General features: G+C 36.7%; 1 protein-coding gene across 4 annotated transcripts in view; it reads left to right on the plus strand.

The window, feature by feature from the left end:
- PPP2R3C (protein phosphatase 2 regulatory subunit B''gamma) overlaps nucleotides 1–20,706 on the plus strand; it is a 47,582-nt gene that overhangs the window by 22,927 nt on the left and 3,949 nt on the right. The window contains exons 7-12 of one of the 4 annotated variants that reach the window (XR_013760618.1): nucleotides 8,954–9,086; nucleotides 10,550–10,605; nucleotides 10,684–10,759; nucleotides 11,918–12,054; nucleotides 14,296–14,433; nucleotides 20,072–20,152. Coding sequence is in view for 3 of the 4 variants with exons in the window: in XM_079120098.1 (XP_078976224.1) it covers nucleotides 8,954–9,086; nucleotides 10,550–10,605; nucleotides 10,684–10,759; nucleotides 11,918–12,054; nucleotides 14,296–14,433; nucleotides 20,093–20,152 (600 nt within the window). In the remaining variant the exon portion in view is untranslated. The remainder of the gene's footprint in view (nucleotides 1–8,953; nucleotides 9,087–10,549; nucleotides 10,606–10,683; nucleotides 10,760–11,917; nucleotides 12,055–14,295; nucleotides 14,434–20,071; nucleotides 20,153–20,706) is intronic. The other 3 variants (XM_079120098.1, XM_079120099.1, XM_079120100.1) reach the window with 3 other exon arrangements.

Below are 20,706 nucleotides of genomic sequence, written 5' to 3' on the forward strand. Positions count from 1 at the left end.
AGCAGTGTGTTAAAGTCACACAGAATTATTGTGTTAAAGTCACCCAGAATTATTGTGGTCTATTTGAGTCCTGGAATTGAGAAGGATTTGTTTGATGTACATGAATGCACCGTTATTTGGGGCATCAATATTTACGATCATTATGTCTTCCTGTTTTATGGTTCCCTTAAGCAGTATGAAATTTTCTTCTCTATCCCTTCTGACTAACTTTGGCTTGAAGTTCACTTTATCTGAAATAAGTATGGAAACCCCTCTTTTTTACTGAGTCCATGTGCATGGTAAGTTTTTTCCCATCCTTTCACCTTTAGTCTGTGGATCTCTTTTTCTGTGAGATGAGTCTCTTGAAGGCAGCATATTGTTGGGTCTTTCTTTTTCATTCATTTTGCCAGTTTATGTCTTTTGATTGATGAGTTTAGGCCATTAATGTTCAGGGTTATTATTGAGATATGATTTGTATTCCCAATCATTTGGCTTATTTTTGGTTTTTTATCTGGCTTGGTTTCTCCTTTGATGAATGGATTTTTCAATAAGGTGTTTCCTCCCTTTGCTGACCTACGTTGTTGGTCATTTCCTCCTCCTCCAATATTTTGTTGAGAATATTCTGTAGTGCAGGCTTTCTATTTGTAAATTCTTTTAACTTTTGTTTATCATGGAAAGATTTTGTTTCATCTTCAAATCTGAAGGTTAGTTTTGCTGGGTATAGGATTCTTGGTTGGCAACCATGTTCTTTCAGAGCTTGAAATATGTTGGTCCAGGCTCTTCTAGCTTTTAGAATCTGAGCTGAGAAATCTGCTGATATCCGTATTGATTTCCCTCATATGTAATCTGATGCTTTTCTCTTGCAGCCTTCAAAATCCTATCTTTATTTTGTATGTTAGGCATTTTCATTATAATGTGCCTTGGGGTGGATCTGTTGTGATTTTGTGCATTTGGTGTTCTGTAAGCCTCTTGTATTTGAGTTTCCATTTCATTCTTTAGGCCTGGGAAATTTTCTGATATTTCATTGAATAGGTTGTTCATTCCTTTGGTTTGTCTCTCTGTGCCTTTCTCAATCCCAATAATTCTTAAATTTGGTCTTTTTGTGATGTCCCATAGTTCTTGGAGATTCTGTTCATGATTTCTTGCCATCTTCTCTGTTTGGGCAACTTTATTTTCAAGATTAAATATTTTGTCTTCATTGTCTGAGGTTCTGTCTTCCAAGTGGTCTAATCTGTTGGTGATGCTTTCCGTTGAGTTTTTTATTTGGTTTATTGTTTCCTTCATTTCAAGGATTTCTGTTTGGTCTTTTTTGAGAATCTCTATCTCTTTGTTGAAATGATCTTTTGCTTCCTGCAGTTGCTCTTTCAACTGCTTATTATCATTCATTGCCTGCATTTGCTCTCTTACCTCATCCTTTGCTTCACGAATCATCTGAATTATGTATAATCTGAAGTCCTTTTCTGATGTTTCTTCTACCATACTGTCACTGGATTCTATTAATAAGAATCTAGATTTGTTTGGATCATTTTCTTTCCTTGTTTTTTCATGTTGTTCATATATCTTCCCCTCTAGCAGTGTAGATCTAGGGTATTGCAGTTTACCCCCTATCGGCTTATAGTGACCCTATAGGTTTCCAAAACCTTTTCTTTAAGGGGGAGATCAATATTAGCTATGCCCAGCTCAGACAGTATTCTATCCTAGACAAAATAGCCCCTATGAGGACATTAACAATATTGTCATAATAAACAGAATTAGTTCAATTATTATCTTTGGTATAACAAACAGATTTGCAATAAGGTCTGAAGTTTCTAATGGAGTACAAAGAGGATGCGGAGGGGTGTAGAATGTAGCTGTTAATGGGATAAGAAAAGAATATATAGAAGTTCCAGATAATAGAAAGAGTGAGAGTGTAATCAAAAGAAATGGGATGTTAGCATGCAAAAAAGGGAGAAAGAGACTCTGAGGCAACAGGTAAACAAAAGGAAAAGAGAGCAAGAAAAATAAAGAAATAAAAACTTAAAATTTTTCAATAAGGTGAAAAAAGAAAATCTACACTGTAACAAACCTCCCAGTCTTCAGTAGCCTGAGGCATGGGAGGTACCTGACAATGAGCTTCCAGTCTCCAGCAGGCATCTCAGGATGGGATTTGCCCCACCTGGAGATTGGAGCTGTGGCTTCCAGGATTATCCAAGATGGCCACTCTGGCTTCAAAATGTGTTGGCAAATGGGGAGCTGCAGCCCGGGGGGGTATGGGCATGTTCGACTGGAGGTCCTGGAGGTGGGGTGCGGTTGGTCAGGCAGGGGTCCTGGAGGTGGTGTGTAGTCGGTCTGGTTGTGGGATCCTGGAGACAGGGTGCAATAAGTCTGTCTGGGGGTCCTGGTGGTGGGGAGCAGTCAGTCAGTCTGAGGGCCCCGGATGCAGTGAGTGATGGGTCAGGCTGAGGAATCCTAGAGACCGGGCTCAGTCAGTCCGGCCAGGGGTCCTATGGGGCCTGGCTGTTGTCTCAAAATGGCAGCAGCCACGTGTAACCAAACCTGCAGGTACTGTGACAGTGAACTTCCAGGCAACAGCAGGCAGCTGGTGCTCCACTGGCAGTCTGTGGTCATTTTGCTGACTGCTGTCGGATGATCAGGAGGTGAACCTCGGGCGGTGGGTGATGGATAGGTGAAAGGCAGGCGATGGACAGGCAAGAGGTAGGCAAATGGCAGATGATAGGCGCCTGACAGTGAGCAGTCTGCACTCAGAAAAGGCATGGATATGCTGGCTGACTGCTGGTGATCTCAGCAGACAAATGGAGTAAACAGCAGGGGATCGATAAGCAGCAAAAACTGCCTCACCATGAAACAGATATCTTCTCCTCTCTTGATTCTTCTTTAGATGATTAATGTTATTAATCTTCATCTATTTGGGAGCTTAGAGATTTATTTTTGGGTTCCTCTGTGTGCGGTTTATCTTTTATAATAATTTTTTGTGCTGACTTGATTGTTATGAATTCTTTTAGTTGATCCTTGTCATGGAAAGTTTTTATTCTCCAATGGAAAACGGAAGAGAGCTTTCTTGGGTTTAGCAATGTTGGTTGGCAATTGTTTCCTTTCAGAGTTAGAAATATCTCATTCTTGGCCCTCCATAATTATAAAGTTGAAAAGTCAGAAGGGAGCCTTATTTGTTTGCTTCTAAATGTGACCCTATGTTTCTCTCTTGAAGCTTTTAGTATTCTTTCCTTATTTTCTGCAGTAGGCATTTTGATTATGATGTATCTTGGAGAATTTCTCTTCTGATCAGTCCTGCATGCCTATATGTGAATGTCTATCTTTTTTCTGATATAGGGAAAGTTTCGTTATTATCTCTTTAAAAACGTTCTTAATGCTGTTAGCTTGTATCTATATGTTGTCATTCCAATGATGCTCAGGTTTGGTCTTTAGATGTTGTCCCAGAATTCCTGTATATTTTGGTTATATTCTGTTATTTTTTCCCCTTCATTGTATTCTGTGTACTCAAATTTGTGTGTCCTGCCCTCTAGGCCTGAGGTTCTGTTTTCATATGCAGAAAGTTGTTCTACTTTCTATGCAGTCTAATCTGTTGATGATGCTTTCAGGTGAATTTTTTTTTTTTTTTTTTTTTTTTTTCTGTCCTGGGGATCGAACTCAGGACCTTGTGCTTGCAAGGAAAGCACTCTACCAATTGAGCTATCTCCCCAGCCCTTAGGTGAATTTTTAATTTGAGTTATTGTGTCTTTCATTTCTAGGATTTGTGATTCTTTCCTTTCACTATTTCTATTTCTTTATTGAAATCATCTTTTATCTTTTGTATTTGCTCTCCTAATTCATTTCTTAGATCTTCTTTTAGTTCATTGGACATTTTATTTTTTTAATTTTTAAAAAATTATTTTTAATTTTTTTTTTCTTTTTGTCCATGGGCCTTTATTTATATATTTATTTATATGTGGTGCTGAGAATCAAACCCAGGGCCTCACGTGTACCAGGCAAGTACTCTACCACTGAGCCACATTCTCAGCCCCTCGATATTTTATTAATCAGTGTTATCATCACCTCTGGAATTCCATCCTCTTTTGTATCTGTGGGATCCTTTGTTGGGGGATTGTGAATTTTGGGGGGAAATTTGTGTGCCTGTTTTCGGAGGTCCTGGACTTGTATATTAGTTGAGATGGGTTCTCCTTCCTCTTTTATGTGTGTTCTTACATGTGTAGTTTTTTAATTCTAGAATTTCTGTCTGTTTTTGATATATGAGTAGACATTGAGTGGAACCTAACGATCCCCTCTTATTGTTCTTCCTTGGGGCCTAGTTTTTGGTTTGGGGTTTTTCTTTCCTCCAATTCCATGAGTCGAAGTCATGTTTAGGGTCAAATGGGGCTAGATCATATGTGAGATGAGATTCACTGTTGTTTGAATGAGTTGTGACTGTTTCTCAGCAGCAGGATTTCTACTCTGATCTGAAGTATCTCAATCACTTCCAGCCCCTGTAGAGGAACCAGGGAGCCAGGAGTAGTACTTATGTCAACCACAGATATATAGTTTTGAGATAAATATCTGGTGTCTACTTTGACATCTAATTGCTACTTATGTAGGAAAGGTGGGGGTCAGCATTTAACATTAGTACCATCAATACAAAACTGTGGGCCAAATCAGGTATTCAATATCATCTGTCTACTGTGTTGTCCCTCATATTAATAATCACAACATGAATGGAGTATGAATTACATAACTATATAATTCTGTTATTAGTGGGATTACAGTTTAAGACAAAATAGGGTGGGAAGGTGAAAGTAAATTTGAAATATGTTTAAAAAGTGATCAGAAGAGGCAGGTGATAAGTAGCAGATGTTGGCTATAAAGAAGGAATAAAAGATTTACAGAGAGTAAGAAAGAGAGGACATGGCAACAGGAAAATTTACTTTTAGGGAAGAGAGTGATGAAGGGGACATAAGATAGACAAGAACCCAGGTATAGACAAACCAGCAACTCTAAGATCAAAATAACGTGAGCCAGCATATAATTGAACCCCATCTAAGACAAATCAGGCTAAATAATAAATAGATGCAGAAGGAAGCAATTTTTATGAAAGTAAAATTATATAAATATGTGTGTATTTTTTGAAAACTATCTGCACAATGAGTACATACACATCCACACACACCCCCACATATACGCATACAAAATCATACATAATGCAAAAATAGTAATACAATGAAATGTTTGAAAATTTTTTAAAAAGTTAAAAATTTTTCTGAAGTTTTAAAAATAGTTAAAATTTAAAAAAAAAAGAATAAATTAAAAATGGGAGGGGCTGGGATTGTGTCTCAGAGGTAGAGCATTTGCCTAGTGTGTGTGAGGCACAGGATTCTTCAATCCTCAGCACCACATAAAAATAAATAAGTAAAATAAAAGTGTCCATCTACAGCTAAAAAAAAATTTTAAAGAATAAATAAATAAAATGGGAGTATGAAGAAGAAATGAGGAAAGAAAAAAGAAGTAGCACAATTTGTGTGCAAATTGTGTTTCTGTGAGAGGGGTGTTGGAGAGTTCTGAATTGGGGATTCCAGTAATTGGGTTTAGTCTAGATTGAACTTTGGAACTCTGTGAATGGCTGTTTGAGAATTGCTCTACACCCACTTTCGGAGGGGAGATGCCAGTCTCTGCAGGATGTGTGGATCTCTAGGGTCCCTGGTAACGTCTGCTTTTAGAACATAAGAGCAAAACTAGACGTTTTACCTTCACAACTATGAATATGAAATACCAGGTTTCTGCCCTGGAGTGCACATTCTCCCCGGTGACCTATAGCATAAGCAGCAAGGGAGATTTCTCCCTTGGGATTCATGGCCTGAGTGGTTCAGGCAAAATTTTTTTTGTGCTTGTTCCAGTCTTTTGATTCAGGTGCCATACGAGAATTTTTTTGGTTAACTGCAGATATTCCCAATCTCTTGTCTCTTGGTGGCAGAAGTGCAGGGGCTTGGGGCAAGTGGCTCTTGCAGGTAGTGGGGGACCATTTCTCCAGTAGCACCAATGATGGGAAGTACCACAGCAGTGGCAGTTTTCTGTGCCCAAAATGCTTCCCCTCCTGTGGGAGTTATTTTTGGATTTGCTTTCCCTGATTCACTTCTATCAGACTCTCTGTGTGTTAAAATCAGGTTTCCTCTCAAATCCACGGGTTACCCCAAGTCAGTTCTCTTCTTATTTTTAAATTTCTTTATCTGCTGGCCACACCATCCCCTTTATCTGTCTACACTGGACCTCCCCCTTGCTACTACTGCTGGCATCCATGCTGGCACCCAAGCTGGCACTTCTCTAACAAACAAATTATTTATGTTTGAGGTTTTTTTTTTGTTGTGTACCAGGAATTGAATTCAGGGGCACTTCACCACTCAGCCACATCCCCAGGGTCTCACTGAGTTGCTCAATAAGTTGTTGAGGCTGACTTTGAACTTGCAATCCACCTGCCTCAGCCTTCTGAGCTGCTGGGATTACAGGCATGCACCACTGCACCCAGCTACTGACTTCTGTATCTCTATAGTTTTGTTTGTTGTTTGGTTTGGTTTGGTTTTTTGTTTTTTACAGTTCAGTATTAAGTTTCAGTGAGTTCCTTTAGTTACCCACCTCACTGAGAAACCGTCTTTCCACTTTGTAAGTCTGGTGTTGAGGACCTGCTGGGAAGTACATTTGTCCTCTAATCCAACATCATCTCCCACCCACAGATGCTGCTTAATCATAACAAAAGCCTTAACTTCACATAAGAGAAATGTCTGATAAATCTACAGTAAGATACCATTTTTTACCTATCAGATAGAAAAAAATTTTGATAATGCTTTTAATGAAATCCTCTTGGTAAGATCTTCTGGCCCAAAAGAAATCCCTAACACTTTCATTAATAACCAATTAATTCCAAAGAAGTCAATGAAAGTGTTCCTTAAGTATTCTTTCAGCCATTTGAAAAAATTCAAAGACGTTGAAAGAAAATATTTTTCTTCATTCTTATATAACTGTTACTACTAGGATGTGTGTGCCCATTGGACACTGTATAACTACTCAAACTTGGGAATGAGATTGGACACAGTAATCCTCACGTTTTATTCTACACTGAATTTTGTGTGGTACTTGCTTTATCACAGAAATCATCTAAAACTTAGCTTTGCATTGATTTGTTATAAGTGAAATATGTTGCAATGTGAACCCCCTTTAGCTAGTCCTAGCTCATAGCAACATCTGTCAAGCAGTATCTGACAGATGTCATTGTTTCCCTCAACATTTTAAAATGTCCTACTGTAACCCTGTGAGTTCACTGTAGTGCTCCCAAGCACATGGGCACATAAGTTAGGAACTACAGAAATAGCCTTTATGTCACTGGCACAGGAATGTCAAATGCATGTGATCTTTATGGAGAAGGTGGAAGGTTGCCATTGTCTGTCAAAATTATAAATGTGCATATGCTTTGACTCAGCAGTTCCAGTTACAGAAATTATATCCTCCATTCTCCCATAATATCTATGAATGAAAAATTAGCTTAGCCCTTTATTGTACTGTTCTTAGTGTAGTCAGATTAGAAAGATGAGAAAGAATCTAAATGTCCATCAATAGAAGCCCAGTTAAATAAGTTGGATGGTACATCCATAAAATGGAATCATATATAGTTATTTAAAGTAGTAGCTCTTTGAGAACCAGTGTGAATGACTATATACTGTTAAATGACAAAAGCAGTTTTCATAGTATATAGCTATGTCCTATGTAAAAAGAGAGGTAGAAATATACATAGATATGTGTAGACTTGTATTTGCATCATCATCTTTGGAAAGCCACATCAGAAGTTGATCATTTAAGCTGGATGAGATAGTGCACACCTGTTGTCCCAGTTATTCCGGAGGCTAAGGCAGAAAGACTCTTGAGCACAGGAGTTCAAGGCTACCCTAAGCAACATAATAAAATGCCATTTAAAAAAGAGAGATGATGATAATATAGGTTACCTGTGGAGAGAGAGACTGGGTGAGAGAAGACTTTGTTTTTCAGATGTTGATAGACATTTATTTTATTCATTTATTTATATGTGGTGCTAAGAATCAAAACCAGTGCCTCATACATCCTAGGCAAGCATTCTACCACTAAGCCACAACCCCAGCCCCAAGAGAAGACTTTTTAATGAATATGTTCTGTTCCTTTCAAATTTGGAACTATGTCAAATGTTTTACTTACTTAAAATAATATTTAAAAAGTGTTAAAGGTAAATTAGTAGAAATAATTTAATGTAAGTGTGTCACTGCTGACATAATTGTTATTTTATCACGAATATAGTATTAATGCTGCCTTTTTTTTTTTTTTTTTTTCCCCAGTACTTGTAGTACTGGATTAAACCCAGGGCTACACTACCACTGAGTGACATCCTCAGCACTCTTTTTTTTTTTTTTTTTTTTTTTTTTTTTTTTTTTTGGTGCTGGGGATCGAACCCAGGGCCTTATGCTTACAAGGCAAGCACTCTACCAACTGAGCTATCTCCCCAGCCCCCTCAGCACTCTTTTTAATTTTTAAAAAATTTTGGTAGGATCCCAGTAAGTTATCCAGACTGGTCTTGAATTTGTGACTTTCTTGGTTTAGCCTCCTGAGTAGCTGAGTTTACAAGCATGCACCACAATATCTGACCCTAAGGCTGAATAATGTTTTAGGACATAAATTATATTCCAGTATCTAATGAAGAATCAAGATGGATATTTAGCCAGGCATGGTATAATCCCAGCTACTTAGTAAGCCAAGGCAGGAAGATCGCAAGTTCAAGGCCAGCCTGGATAATTTTGTGAGACCGTCACAAAATAAAAAATAATAAGGGACAAGGATATAGCTTGGTGGTAGTGTCCTGGGTTTAGTCCCTAGTACCACGCACACATGCGCGCACGTGCACACACACACACACACACACACACACACACACACAGGACATTTAACATTTTAAAGTTTTATTTTATTTTGTTTTTAGGATTTAGAAAACTACATATTGGAACTTATCCCTACTTTGCCACAATTAGATGGACTGGAAAAATCCTTTTACTCCTTTTATGTTTGTACAGCAGTTAGGAAATTTTTCTTCTTTTTGGACCCTCTAAGAACAGGTAAAAGAAAATCTTACCTAACTAACTTGGATGTTATTAGAATATTATTACATCTCAATCTCAGGAACTAGAGAAGTCTTGAAAAATGTCATTTATTTATTTTCCTAACATGTCATTACAATTAATAATCTAGTGAGTATCAAAGGAGTACAGAATTTTATTTTAAAGTAGCAGTGCTTTTGGTTTATGTAAAGGTCTTTTATGATTTATTTGCACTGACTATACCATACTGTGTGACAGTGAGAATGTCACCTAACCTCTTTCAGTTTGTCCCTAAAATGAAAAAGTATGAAATAAGTAATCAGTTATTATGCTTCCTTCCATTTCTAAGAAACCAATTACTCTGATAAAATTTGCTGTTCCTGATATGTGATATACTAAAGAGTTGTTCTTTTTTTGATACTGGAGAGCCACTTGGCCAAGATTTTTCTCAAGATAACTATCCTATATAAGAATCAGATTAGTAAGTTTGGCCTCAGTGACAGTAGGTTTTATCAATTGTTCTAACCTGCCCAGACTTAAATATGTGTAATTAAGGAAGAGGAAGGGACAGAGAAGGGCCAAAGTCTTTGATTCTCCTCCTTTTCTTGAAAATCCAGCAGCAAATCAATTGCAGCACATAGTAACTATCTTTTTTTTAAACTCCTCCAGCTATAGGTACATATGCATCTTTTTCTTTTGAAAGCTTATGAAATATTAGCTGTTTTGAATGTTTATTATAATCAAGACACTATGCTAAGAATTTTACTTGGGTTCTTTCATTTCTTATAACCCCAAAATGGAGGTACTACTATTGTACACATTTTATACATGAGACAGGTAAGACTTAGAGTGCATATGTAGAAGTGTAGCCATCTTCCCCTGTCAACTCTTAACCATACTTCTGTTTTGCCTCCTATTCCAGAATCTATCAAAGAAAAATAGAAATTATCTCCTTTTCTAATTTTTTTATACTAAGTATTATATCTTTGCTCACAGAATTTTTATTTTTTATTTTTGGTACCAGAGATTGACCCCAGGGGTGCTTTACCATTGAACCACATTCCCAGCCCTTTTCATTTTTTTTATTTTGAGAGAGGGTCTTGCTCAGTTACCTAAGGGCCTCCCTAAATTACTGAAGCTGGCTTTGAACTTACGATCCTTCTGCTTCAGCCTCCCAAGTCACTGGGATTATAGGCATGCCCAACTTGTTCACAAAATTTTTGACTCAATTCTTTTGGGACTCTGATAGATAATTTTAGGATTTATGGCTTGGACATATATTTGGGCATATAATAGTAAATATATACATACAGCTTTTATTAAATGTTCCCTTTTCATAGTAATATGTAATAAGGACTTTGAAGCTAGAAGTTTTAAATTATCAATTGTGTAATTGCTCATGTAAAATAATAACATTAAAAAATTAAGTTGCTCTTGTTCTTAAAATGAAATTAAGTAATTGTATTTATGTTTTTTAAAAGGAAAAATTAAAATTCAAGATATTTTAGCATGCAGCTTCCTGGATGACTTACTGGAGGTAAATATATTTTTTAACTACTTAATTATATCATTTGATAGTTAATTCTTTTCTGATTATCTCTCTTTGTCCCTTTAGCTAAGGGATGAGGAACTATCCAAAGAGAGTCAAGAAACAAATTGGTTTTCTGCTCCTTCTGCCCTAAGGGTTTATGGTATGTTTTCTATAATATTGCTAAAATTTGAGTTATCCATTCCTCTTTTAATTAACACTCAGAAACAGTTTTATATACAGGCTATTTTACCTTAAAAACAAAGTATTCTTGGGGGGGTGGGTACTGGGGATTAAACCCAGGAGTGCTTAACCACTGAGCCACATCTACAGCCCTTTTTATTTTTTATTGAGACAGGGTCTCCTTAAGTTGCTTACGGCCTTGCTGAGGCTGACCTTGAGCTTGCCTGCTTGCCTGAACTTGCTCCTCCTGTCTCAATTTACCGAGTCACTGGGATAATAGGCATGCACCACCAACGCCTGGCTTAAAATCATTCTGGTGCTGGGAATGTAGCTCAGTGGTAAAACATCTGCTTAGTATGTGCAAAGGCTCTGGATTTGGTCCCTAGAACTTCTAAATAATAGTATTCTAGATTACTAAAGTTTACTTGGGTAATTATTATCATTTTAAATTTTTAGAATTTTTTTTAATTACTAAACTTTTCAATAGAGCATGTGTAATTTGATTCTTATTGACTAAGGAACACAATTTATGAATATCAACTGTTGTCTTACTTTGTGATAAAATGCTATTCTCAGGATCCACAGAGGGAGGTGTACTAGAAATTGGTTTGGTCTTTTATCGAGTTTCATGTTGGCCACATTTAACCTCTTGAGTGATCTTCTGACACATTTTGGGATCCATGATCTCTTCTTCCAAGTTGATAGCATTTCAGCATTTTTTGTTACTCCCTCCCTCCATCTAATTTAGACCCTAGATATGTTTTATTATTTTCTTTTTGGTGGTGCTGGGGATTGAACCCAGGGCCTTATGCTTGCTATGCAAGCACTCTACCAACTGAGCTATATCCCCAGCCCCCTAGATATGTTTTAAATGTTGCAAACTGAAGACAAAGATGTAAGTAAAATAGCCAAGGCCATGGTCTTCATGATTTTTTTTTTTTTGACCAGTTCTAATTGATTGTTCTAATCAAGATTTTAAGGATAGTTGATGTTATTACACATAAACCACTACCCTACCTATAACTTAGTTGAAAACCAAAATATTAATTGATTAAAAAAACCTTTTTATTAATGTCTATTCTATTGCCTTTAATTAAAAATTTTTGATCATAAGCTTCTTTTTATTTTCCTTCCCTAGGTCAGTATTTAAATCTTGATAAGGATCACAATGGTATGCTCAGTAAAGAAGAACTCTCTCGCTATGGAACAGCAACCATGACCAACGTCTTCTTAGATCGTGTTTTCCAGGAATGTCTCACTTATGATGGAGAAATGGTAATTGCTCAAATCTACTGATAAGCTTTAAAATTTTAGGCTCCTGCAGTTTCCATAAGCCCTTTTTTTTGGATGTAATTCAGATTAATATCACAGTTTAACAGTTTAAAAGTATAAACCAATCAAATTACTTGATATTCAGAACCTTTGGTTAAGGTACCTTCATTTAAAAACACACTTCCCTTATGGGCTCAGGACAGAAAATTGTAATACTTCGTTTCAGTGTTATGTTCCTAATGAAGTATGAGCAAGTAAAAAGAAATCTGAGATATTAATCCTGTTAACTATTTTCATGTAGATAGTTCAGTCATTAAATTACCAGATCTAACAGTACCACATATTCCACGATTTAAATCTGATATTAATCTGTTTATATTAGTAGCTAATGACAAGATACAATTGCCATTTTCTTTCTCAAAATACTTGGGAATCTGAGAGTATAATTTTAGAAAGAATTTACTGCTTATGTAGTTGGGTGTATGCAATTTTATTAAATATTCTCTTTGTGGTCTTCAGATATTTGAAAAGGAAAATTCTAAATAAACCTTTTAAAATCAAAATTGCTCCTATTAAAAACATGTGGAGTGACTGACCCAGTCTCAAGGGATGATGCATGCTTTCTTCCATTTTGTCTAGGCCTCCTTTAGTTATTAATGCCATTGTTAATCAACAAGAAAAAAACAGAGAAGAGGCTCCAAAACTCTGACTTCCACAGCTGTTTATAGTAGACAGTGAGGAGCTTGTAGTATACTAGTAATTTCTGGTGAAAAATGATGAAGTTGTATCTCTTTAAATCTTTATAGCCTAAGTTATGAAGAAAATAATTTGTGGTGGTGCAGGGTTACTGGGGATTGAACTCAGGGTCACTCAACCACTGAACCACATCCCCAGCCCTATTGTCTTTTATTTAGAGACAGGGTCTCACTGAGTTGCCTAGCACCTCCCTTTTGCTGAAGCTGGCTTTGAACTCAGATCCTGTCTGGGCCTCTCAAGCTGCTGGGATTACAGGCCTGTGCCACAGCACCCAGCAAGAAAATAATTCTTAATCCTAGTCTATAAAATCTTTTCTAAGAATATAAATTTTTTTTCTAATCTGATAATCTCCCAAAACCATATAAAACAAGTAATCTTGAGTGTTCCTTTTCCAAGAGGAACACTTTCCGTTCATGTCTTTCTGGCTTTCATTTGTTTTTTTTGTTGTTGGTGGTGGGGTTTTTTTTTTTTTTTTTTTTTTGTTGTTGGTGGGGTTTTTTTTGTTTTTTTTTTGTTTTTTTTTCTTTTGTTTTTGTTTTTTTTTTTGTGAACAGAATTTTCCTACTGCAAATCATCTGATGTAGAAATTTTAGATACTGTCATCCCTCTTATCTGCAGATTGGTTCCAGGACCTCCAGGAAATACCAAAATCTGCAAATGCTCTTAAGTTCCTTCTATAATAATGGTATTATATTTGCATATAACTTACATACTTCTTTCCATGTATTTAAAATGTCTTGATTATTTATAATATCTAATACAATGTAAATGCTATTGTAAAAGTTATACCATATTATTTAAGGAATAATAAGGAAGCTGACCACAGTGGTGCACACTTGTAATCCCAGCAGCTTCAGAGGCTGAGACTGGAGGATCAGGAGTTCAAAGCCAGCCTCAGCAAAAAGAAGGCACTAAGCAACTCAGAGAGACCACCTCTAAATGAAATATAAAATAGGGCTGGGTGTGTGGCTCAGTGGCCAACTGTCCCTGAATTCAATCCCAGGTACCAAAAAATGATAAGGGAAAAGGCCTATCAGCGTTCAGTACAGATTGATTTTTTTTTTATTACCCCATGTTTTCAGTCTGCAGTTGGTTCAATTTACAGATGTGGAATCCAGAAATAGAACTGTATTTCAAAATAACAATATAAATGTATTATTCTGTTCATTCCAGATCAAGTTTTTTCAAAATAATCACACTGAAACGAAGATACAAATTTAATAGTGATGCTTAATAGTTTAGTCACTATTTCAAAAGTATAATAAAAATTTAACACAGCTAATCTCATGAGACTATGAGCTGTGTTCCCAAAATTATCACGTGCAGGTACTATTTAGAGTTCCTAGAAACTAATGTGCAAATTGTTTTATCATTTCATATTAACTTTAAAAAAGTAAATTTGCCATCCTGGATTGCAAAATAACTTTGTCATTTACTTGAAAAGGTAATTTCAAGTCAGGCCTCTAATGAACATTTTCTTTTCTATAGGACTATAAGACCTACTTGGATTTTGTTCTTGCATTAGAAAACAGGAAGGAACCTGCAGCTTTGCAATATATTTTCAAACTGCTTGATATTGAGAATAAGGGATATCTCAATGTCTTTTCCCTTAATTATTTCTTTAGGGTAAGTCACATTTGGGTAGAGACATTGTTCCTTAAGATGATATACCATATGACTTAACTACTTAGTGACAGTTTTACCCAACTTGTAGTTTTTAAGTTTAACAAAGTATTTAGAAACAAACTGTAGAAGGAAATCAAGACTGGTTTTAGGATTTTTTTTTCTTCTATTCTAAAAAATGTTAATAACAAAAGCCAATTTGAGTAAATATAAATACTAAAAAAATGTGGAAATAAATGTTAGGGGCTGTACTAGCCTTTAGAGATGAGAAATTCAGTGCTTTGGTTAATCAAAAACTTGTTTGTAAAATCCTAAGCTTTAATTAGACAGTTCAGAAAAGGTAACTTTCCAGGAAAGTTTTACAGATTTTAGTTGTTGTAGATTCTTTTGTCGTATGTTGTAAAAATAATTTCAAACTGTCTAGAATTTTGTGCTTCTCATCTGTGCAAAACAGATTTGCTGAAGCATTTATTTTGTGCCTTAGTTGGTCTCAGATTATAGAGTAATAGTGAACTCTGAAGCGGAATTGAATTGTACCTGATAGCTTTCACCTACAACACATTTAAGAGTAAAAATGTCTGCCCTTGTAAGATATATAATTCCTTAATATGAATAGTAACTTTTCCACTTGATGGAATTGTTTTGTAGTGTCTGCACCATCGCTATATTTTCATAGTGTGATTTTTTAAAATATTTTTAGTTGTAGATGGACACAATACCTTTATTTTATTCATTTATTTTTATGTGGTGCTGAGGATCAAACCCAGTGCCTCATATGTGCTAGGCAAGTGCTCTACCACTAAGCTACAACCCCAGCCCAACCATATGATTTTTATGTAGTCAAGACCCACAGTAGATAGAAATTTGTTTTGAAAACAGTGACATCTTCAAACCTTTGTCATAAATCATTGCCCCCAGAGAAGTTTCATCCATTTAAGAAAGTTTTGGCGGGGATGCAGGTTGGTTCAACATCCATAAATCATAAAACATAATCCATCATGTCAATAGACTTAAGGATAAGAATCATATGGTTATTTCAATTGACGCAGAAAAAGTGTTCGACAAAGTACAACACCCCCTTCATACTCAAAACACTAGAAAAAATAGGGATAGTAGGAACATACCTGAACATTGTAAAGGCTATTTACGCTAAGACAATGGCCAACATCATTCTTAATGGAGAAAAACTGAAAGCATTCCCTTTAAAAACTGGAACAAGACAGGGATGCTCTCTTTCATTACTTCTATTCAACATCATCCTGGAAATACTAGCCAGAGCAATTAGACAGACCAAAGAAATTAAAGGCACACAAATAGGAAAAGAACTCAAGCTGTCACCATTTGCTGATGACATGATTCTCTATTTAGAGGATCCAAAAAACTCCTCCAGAAAACTTCTAGACCTCATAAATGAATTCAGCAAAATAGCAGGTTATTTAAAAAAAAAAAAAAAAAAAAAAAAACACGCATAAATCTAAAGCATTTTTATACGCAAGTGATGAAACATCTGAAAGGGAAATGAGGAAAACAACTCCATTTGCAATAGCATCAAAAAAAAATAAAATACTTGGGAATCAATCTAACCAAAGAGGTGAAAGATCTCTACAGTGAAAACTACAAAACATTAAAGAAAGAAACTGAAGACCTTAGAAGATGGAAATATCTCCCATGTTCTTGGATAGGCAGAATTAATGTTCTCAAAATGGCCATACTTCCAAAGTTGCTGTACAGATTTAACACAATTCCAATTAAAATCCCTATGACATTTGTCATAGAAACAGAAAAAGCAATCATAAATTCATCTGGAAGAACAAAGGACCCAGAATAGCCAAAGCAATCCTAGGCAGGAAGAGTGATGCAGGATCTATCACAATACCAGATCTTAAACTCTAAAGCAATAGTAACAAAAACAGCGTGGTATTGGCACCAAAATAGACACGTAGACCAATGTTACAGGATAGAAGACACAGAGACATACCCACAATAAGCACAGTAACCTCATACTAGACAAGGGTGCCAAAAACATACAATGGAGAAAAGATAGCCTCTTCAACAAATGGTGCTGGCAAGACTGGAAATCCATATGCAGTAAAATGAAATTAAACCCCTATCTCTCACCTTGTACAAAACTCAACTCAAAATGAATCAAGGATCTAGGAATTAAATCCAAGACCCTTCACCAAATAGAAGAAAAGTAGGCCCAAATCTCCATCACATCGGCTTAGGACCAGACTTCCCTAACAAGACCCCCATAGAGCAAGAAAGAAAAGCAAGAATCAATAAATGGGATGGATTCAAACTAAAAAGCTTTTTTCTGAGCAAAGGAAACAATCAATAATGTGAAGAGAGAGCCTACAGAGTGGGAGAAAATCTTTTCCACATGCACTTCAGACAGAGCACTAATCTCCAAAGTTTATAAAGAACTTAAAAAACTTTATGCCGAAAATACAAAGAACCCAGTCAATAAATGGGCTAAGGTGTCGCCGCCCGTGGCAACAATTGTGCGGGTATTTATTGGAGGTGGACTGAAAATAAACTACTTTTCCTATATTCACTAATTTATAGAGGAAGAGAGACTTTGCTTATCAGGAAGTTTTTAGAGAAAGAGAGGCTTGCTACGCTTATCAGAGATCTATTTCTTCTTAGAGTTCTGCTGCTTCTTCTTAGTGGTGCGTCCTGCATCCTGTGAACTAAAGGGTGCAACCTAGAGGTGTGTTCTCAATTCTCCGCTCTACGATCTGCCTTCTACCGCTGCCTACTGCTTCTTACTGCTAGCTGGTTCTTCTCTCTGCTAGCTGCTGTTTCTTACTGCTGCTCCTTGCCTTCTGCCTACTGCCCGCCTACATTTCCTCCAGGAGGCAGAGGGCGGGGCCACACCAGTTGAGATCAGGCAAGGAGCCAGCTGCCCTATCTCGGCAAAGGTCAAAACGAGCAGGCAGGAGCACTCGGGAACACCTGTGCTCGCGTTGTGTGCATGGACTTAATTGAATACGGCCAATGATAAATCACCTGGGTGTGCTTATGTTAATTAACCTCCTCACTGCCGATGTGATCAAAGCAACCTTCGGCTGGCCGCCAGGCGCCATCCCGGCGCAGCCCACATGGCACAGCCCCCAACACTAAGGAAATGGGCAGATACTTCAAAGAAGATATACAGGTGATCAACAAATATATGAAAAAGTGTTCATCATCCCTAGTAATTAGAGAAATGCAAATTGAAACCACCCTAAGATTTCATCTAACTCCAGTAAGAATGGTGATTATCAAGAACACAAGCAATAATAAATGTTGGCGTGGATGTGGGGAAAAAGGCATACTCATACCTTGCTGGTGGGGTTGCAAATTGGTACAACCATTCTGGAAAGCAGTATGGAGATTCCTTAGAAAGCTTGGAGTGGACCCACCATTTGACCCAGCTATCCCACTCCTTGGCCTATACCCAAAGGACTTAAAATCAGCATACTACAGTGATGCAGTCACATCAGTGTTCACAGCAGCTCAATTCACAATAGCTAGAATGTGGAACCAACCTGGATGCCCTTCAGTTGATGAATGGATAAAGAAACTGTGGTATATAGACACAATGGAATATTACTCAGCCATAAAGAAGAATAAAATTATGGCATTTGCTGGTAAATGGATAAAGTTGGAAAATATCATGCTAAGTGAAATAGGCCAAGCCACAAAACCAAAGGCCAAATGTTCTCTCTGATAAGTGGATGATGATATATAACGAGGTGGGGTGGTTGCGGGGAAGAGAAGAATGAAGGAATTTTGGATGGTGTAGAGGAAAATGGGGTGGGAGGGAGTGGGAGTGGTGGGGGACAGAAAGATAGTAGAATGAAACAGGATTACCCTATGTATATATATGATTATATGAATGGTATGAATATTATGTACAACCATAGAAATGAAAAGTTGTACTCCATTTGTTACAGTGAATCAAAATGCAGTCTGTAAGAATTAAAAAAAATTAGGGGCTGGGGAGATAGCTCAGTTGGTAGAGTGCTTGCCTCACAAGCACAAGGCCCTGGGTTCGATCCCCAGCACCACAAAAAAAAAAAATAATAATAAGTAAATAAAAATTTTAAAAAATTAGCTTCCACTTGCAAAAAAAAAAAAAAGAAAGAAAAAAGTTCTGGTACTCTTTAAATATCTTTATCTGGCTTCTGAATTCATCCTTATGAGATTCATAATATATATTTCATAAATTTCATGTTAAATTCCATAGAAATTTTTCCATTATAATTTTAGGCAGTAATGACTAAATGTAGGATAAATTTCAATCTCAGAATTAGAATACATTTTTAAAAAATTGAAGGCAAAGCTGAAGTTGTAGCTCAGTGGTAGAGCTCTTGCCTAGCATGTGTAAGTCCTGTATTCTGTCCCCAGCAAATTTTTAAACAATTTTAATTGAATGTGATATGGGCTTAAATCGATGGCTAATCAGAAATTCAAAACACTACCACATCAAAGGATGACTCCACTTCAGACAAATCTATTAAATGAAATTTCAGTCTTAGAATAACAGGAATAAGGAGATAATTTAGTAATAGAGGTCCTGCTTAGCATGTATTAAGTCCTGGGTTTGAGCTTCAGAAAAATGCCTTTTAGGAATTAAACATTCAAACACTTTTCATAAATATCTTTTTTTTCTCTTAGAATGTTAAATTTTGCTATATTATGCACAAATCTATTTTATCAAAGTTTATTTGGGCTTGTTTCTTTGAGTTAAGGTTAAAAAGTTTCTAGGGCTAAGCCCTGTTATTTCTGAGGATTTTGTAGAGCTGTTATCTAGCAGCATCCCAGTGATAAAGCTGAGCCTGGATGGTGATCATGCCGTGTAAGTCTACTACTATATTAACTGAGTGTGCTCAGAAATTACCTCCTTCAGACATGCTGGTGTTGTGATATCTGGCACCACATCCATTAGGTGTTTGAAATGTATGTAGTTGACTAACAATTTTTTAAGCTTCACATTCCCAGTTAATGACTCTCGCCTCAAGTATATTTTAGTTCAACTGAAAGACCACAGTCATTCTTGGTCTTGTTTATAAAAGGGAAGAAGTTAAGGGAGGCCTCCTTCCATTTTTTTCTATGTAGAAGGTAAACTATAGGGTAGGGAGGGAGTTGGTAGATAGGGATTCTAGAGAATGGTGAATGTGGGTTGGGGTATAGCTCAGTAGAGCACTTGCCTAGCATGAGTGAGGCATTAAATTTGATCCTCAGCACCACATTAAAAAAAAAAAAAAGTGTCCATCTACAACTAAAAAAATAAAAAAAGGAAATGAATGTATGAACATCATTCATAGAAAATAGGAAGAGCAGGCCATAAAAGAATAATGACCATGCTGAGGGCTCATTTGAGGTAGGAGAACATTCATCTCTATGTAGCAAGGATCCATAGCCCTAATGTTTGTATTTTCCTGAAGTTCTTACTAGCCAAGATGTAGAAAGGTCCGTAGTTACACAGAACTAGTGTATTGCTTTGCTGACTGGCTGTGGAGAGCAAGGTCAAGGAACTTAAGACTGGTAAAAGAGGTTGAGATGATGAGGCTTCTGGTCTAATAGGAAAGAAAAAATTAGAAAGGGGCTATGGGGCAAGAAGGGGCATAGTGTGAATTTCATTTTTTTTATTTAGATTTATTTCCACTAAATACAGGCCATACAAGAACTAATGAAAATCCATGGACAAGATCCTGTTTCATTTCAAGACGTCAAGGTTAACTTTTCCTTTAATGTATATAACATTACTAGTAAATATTGTGTTAATACCAGATAATCATTTGTAGTACAAGAAATTTTGGTGTTGGGGTACCACAATTGAACTCAGGGGCACTGAGCCACATCCGCAGCCCTATTTTGTATTTCATTTAGAGACAGGGTCTCACTGAGTTGCTTAGCACCTCACTTTTGCTGAGGCTGGCTTTGAACTCCTGATTCTCCAGTCTCAGCATTCGCAGCTGCTGGGATTACAGGTGTGTGCCCACTGCACTCAGAGTTACATGAAATTTTATATGAAAGCTATGTACTATGAAGTATTATAACCAGTGAACTGATATTTAAATAATTGGAAACTGAGACACGTGAATTCATGATTAATTTGTAGAGTTACAATTTTAGTATTGTCAGCCTTGTGTTTTCATTGGAAGCATTCATTCATTTTCCATTTAGCCTGCATCCTTTGGTACTATTCCACTATAAACTCAAGTTCTAACTGCGAACAGCTTAGGTTCAAGCACTTTAATATAATACCTCAAAGAGCCACTTGCTTTG

Source organism: Sciurus vulgaris (genome assembly GCF_902686455.1).
Source record: "Sciurus vulgaris genome assembly, chromosome: 2".
Taxonomy (NCBI): Eukaryota; Metazoa; Chordata; class Mammalia; order Rodentia; family Sciuridae; genus Sciurus; species Sciurus vulgaris.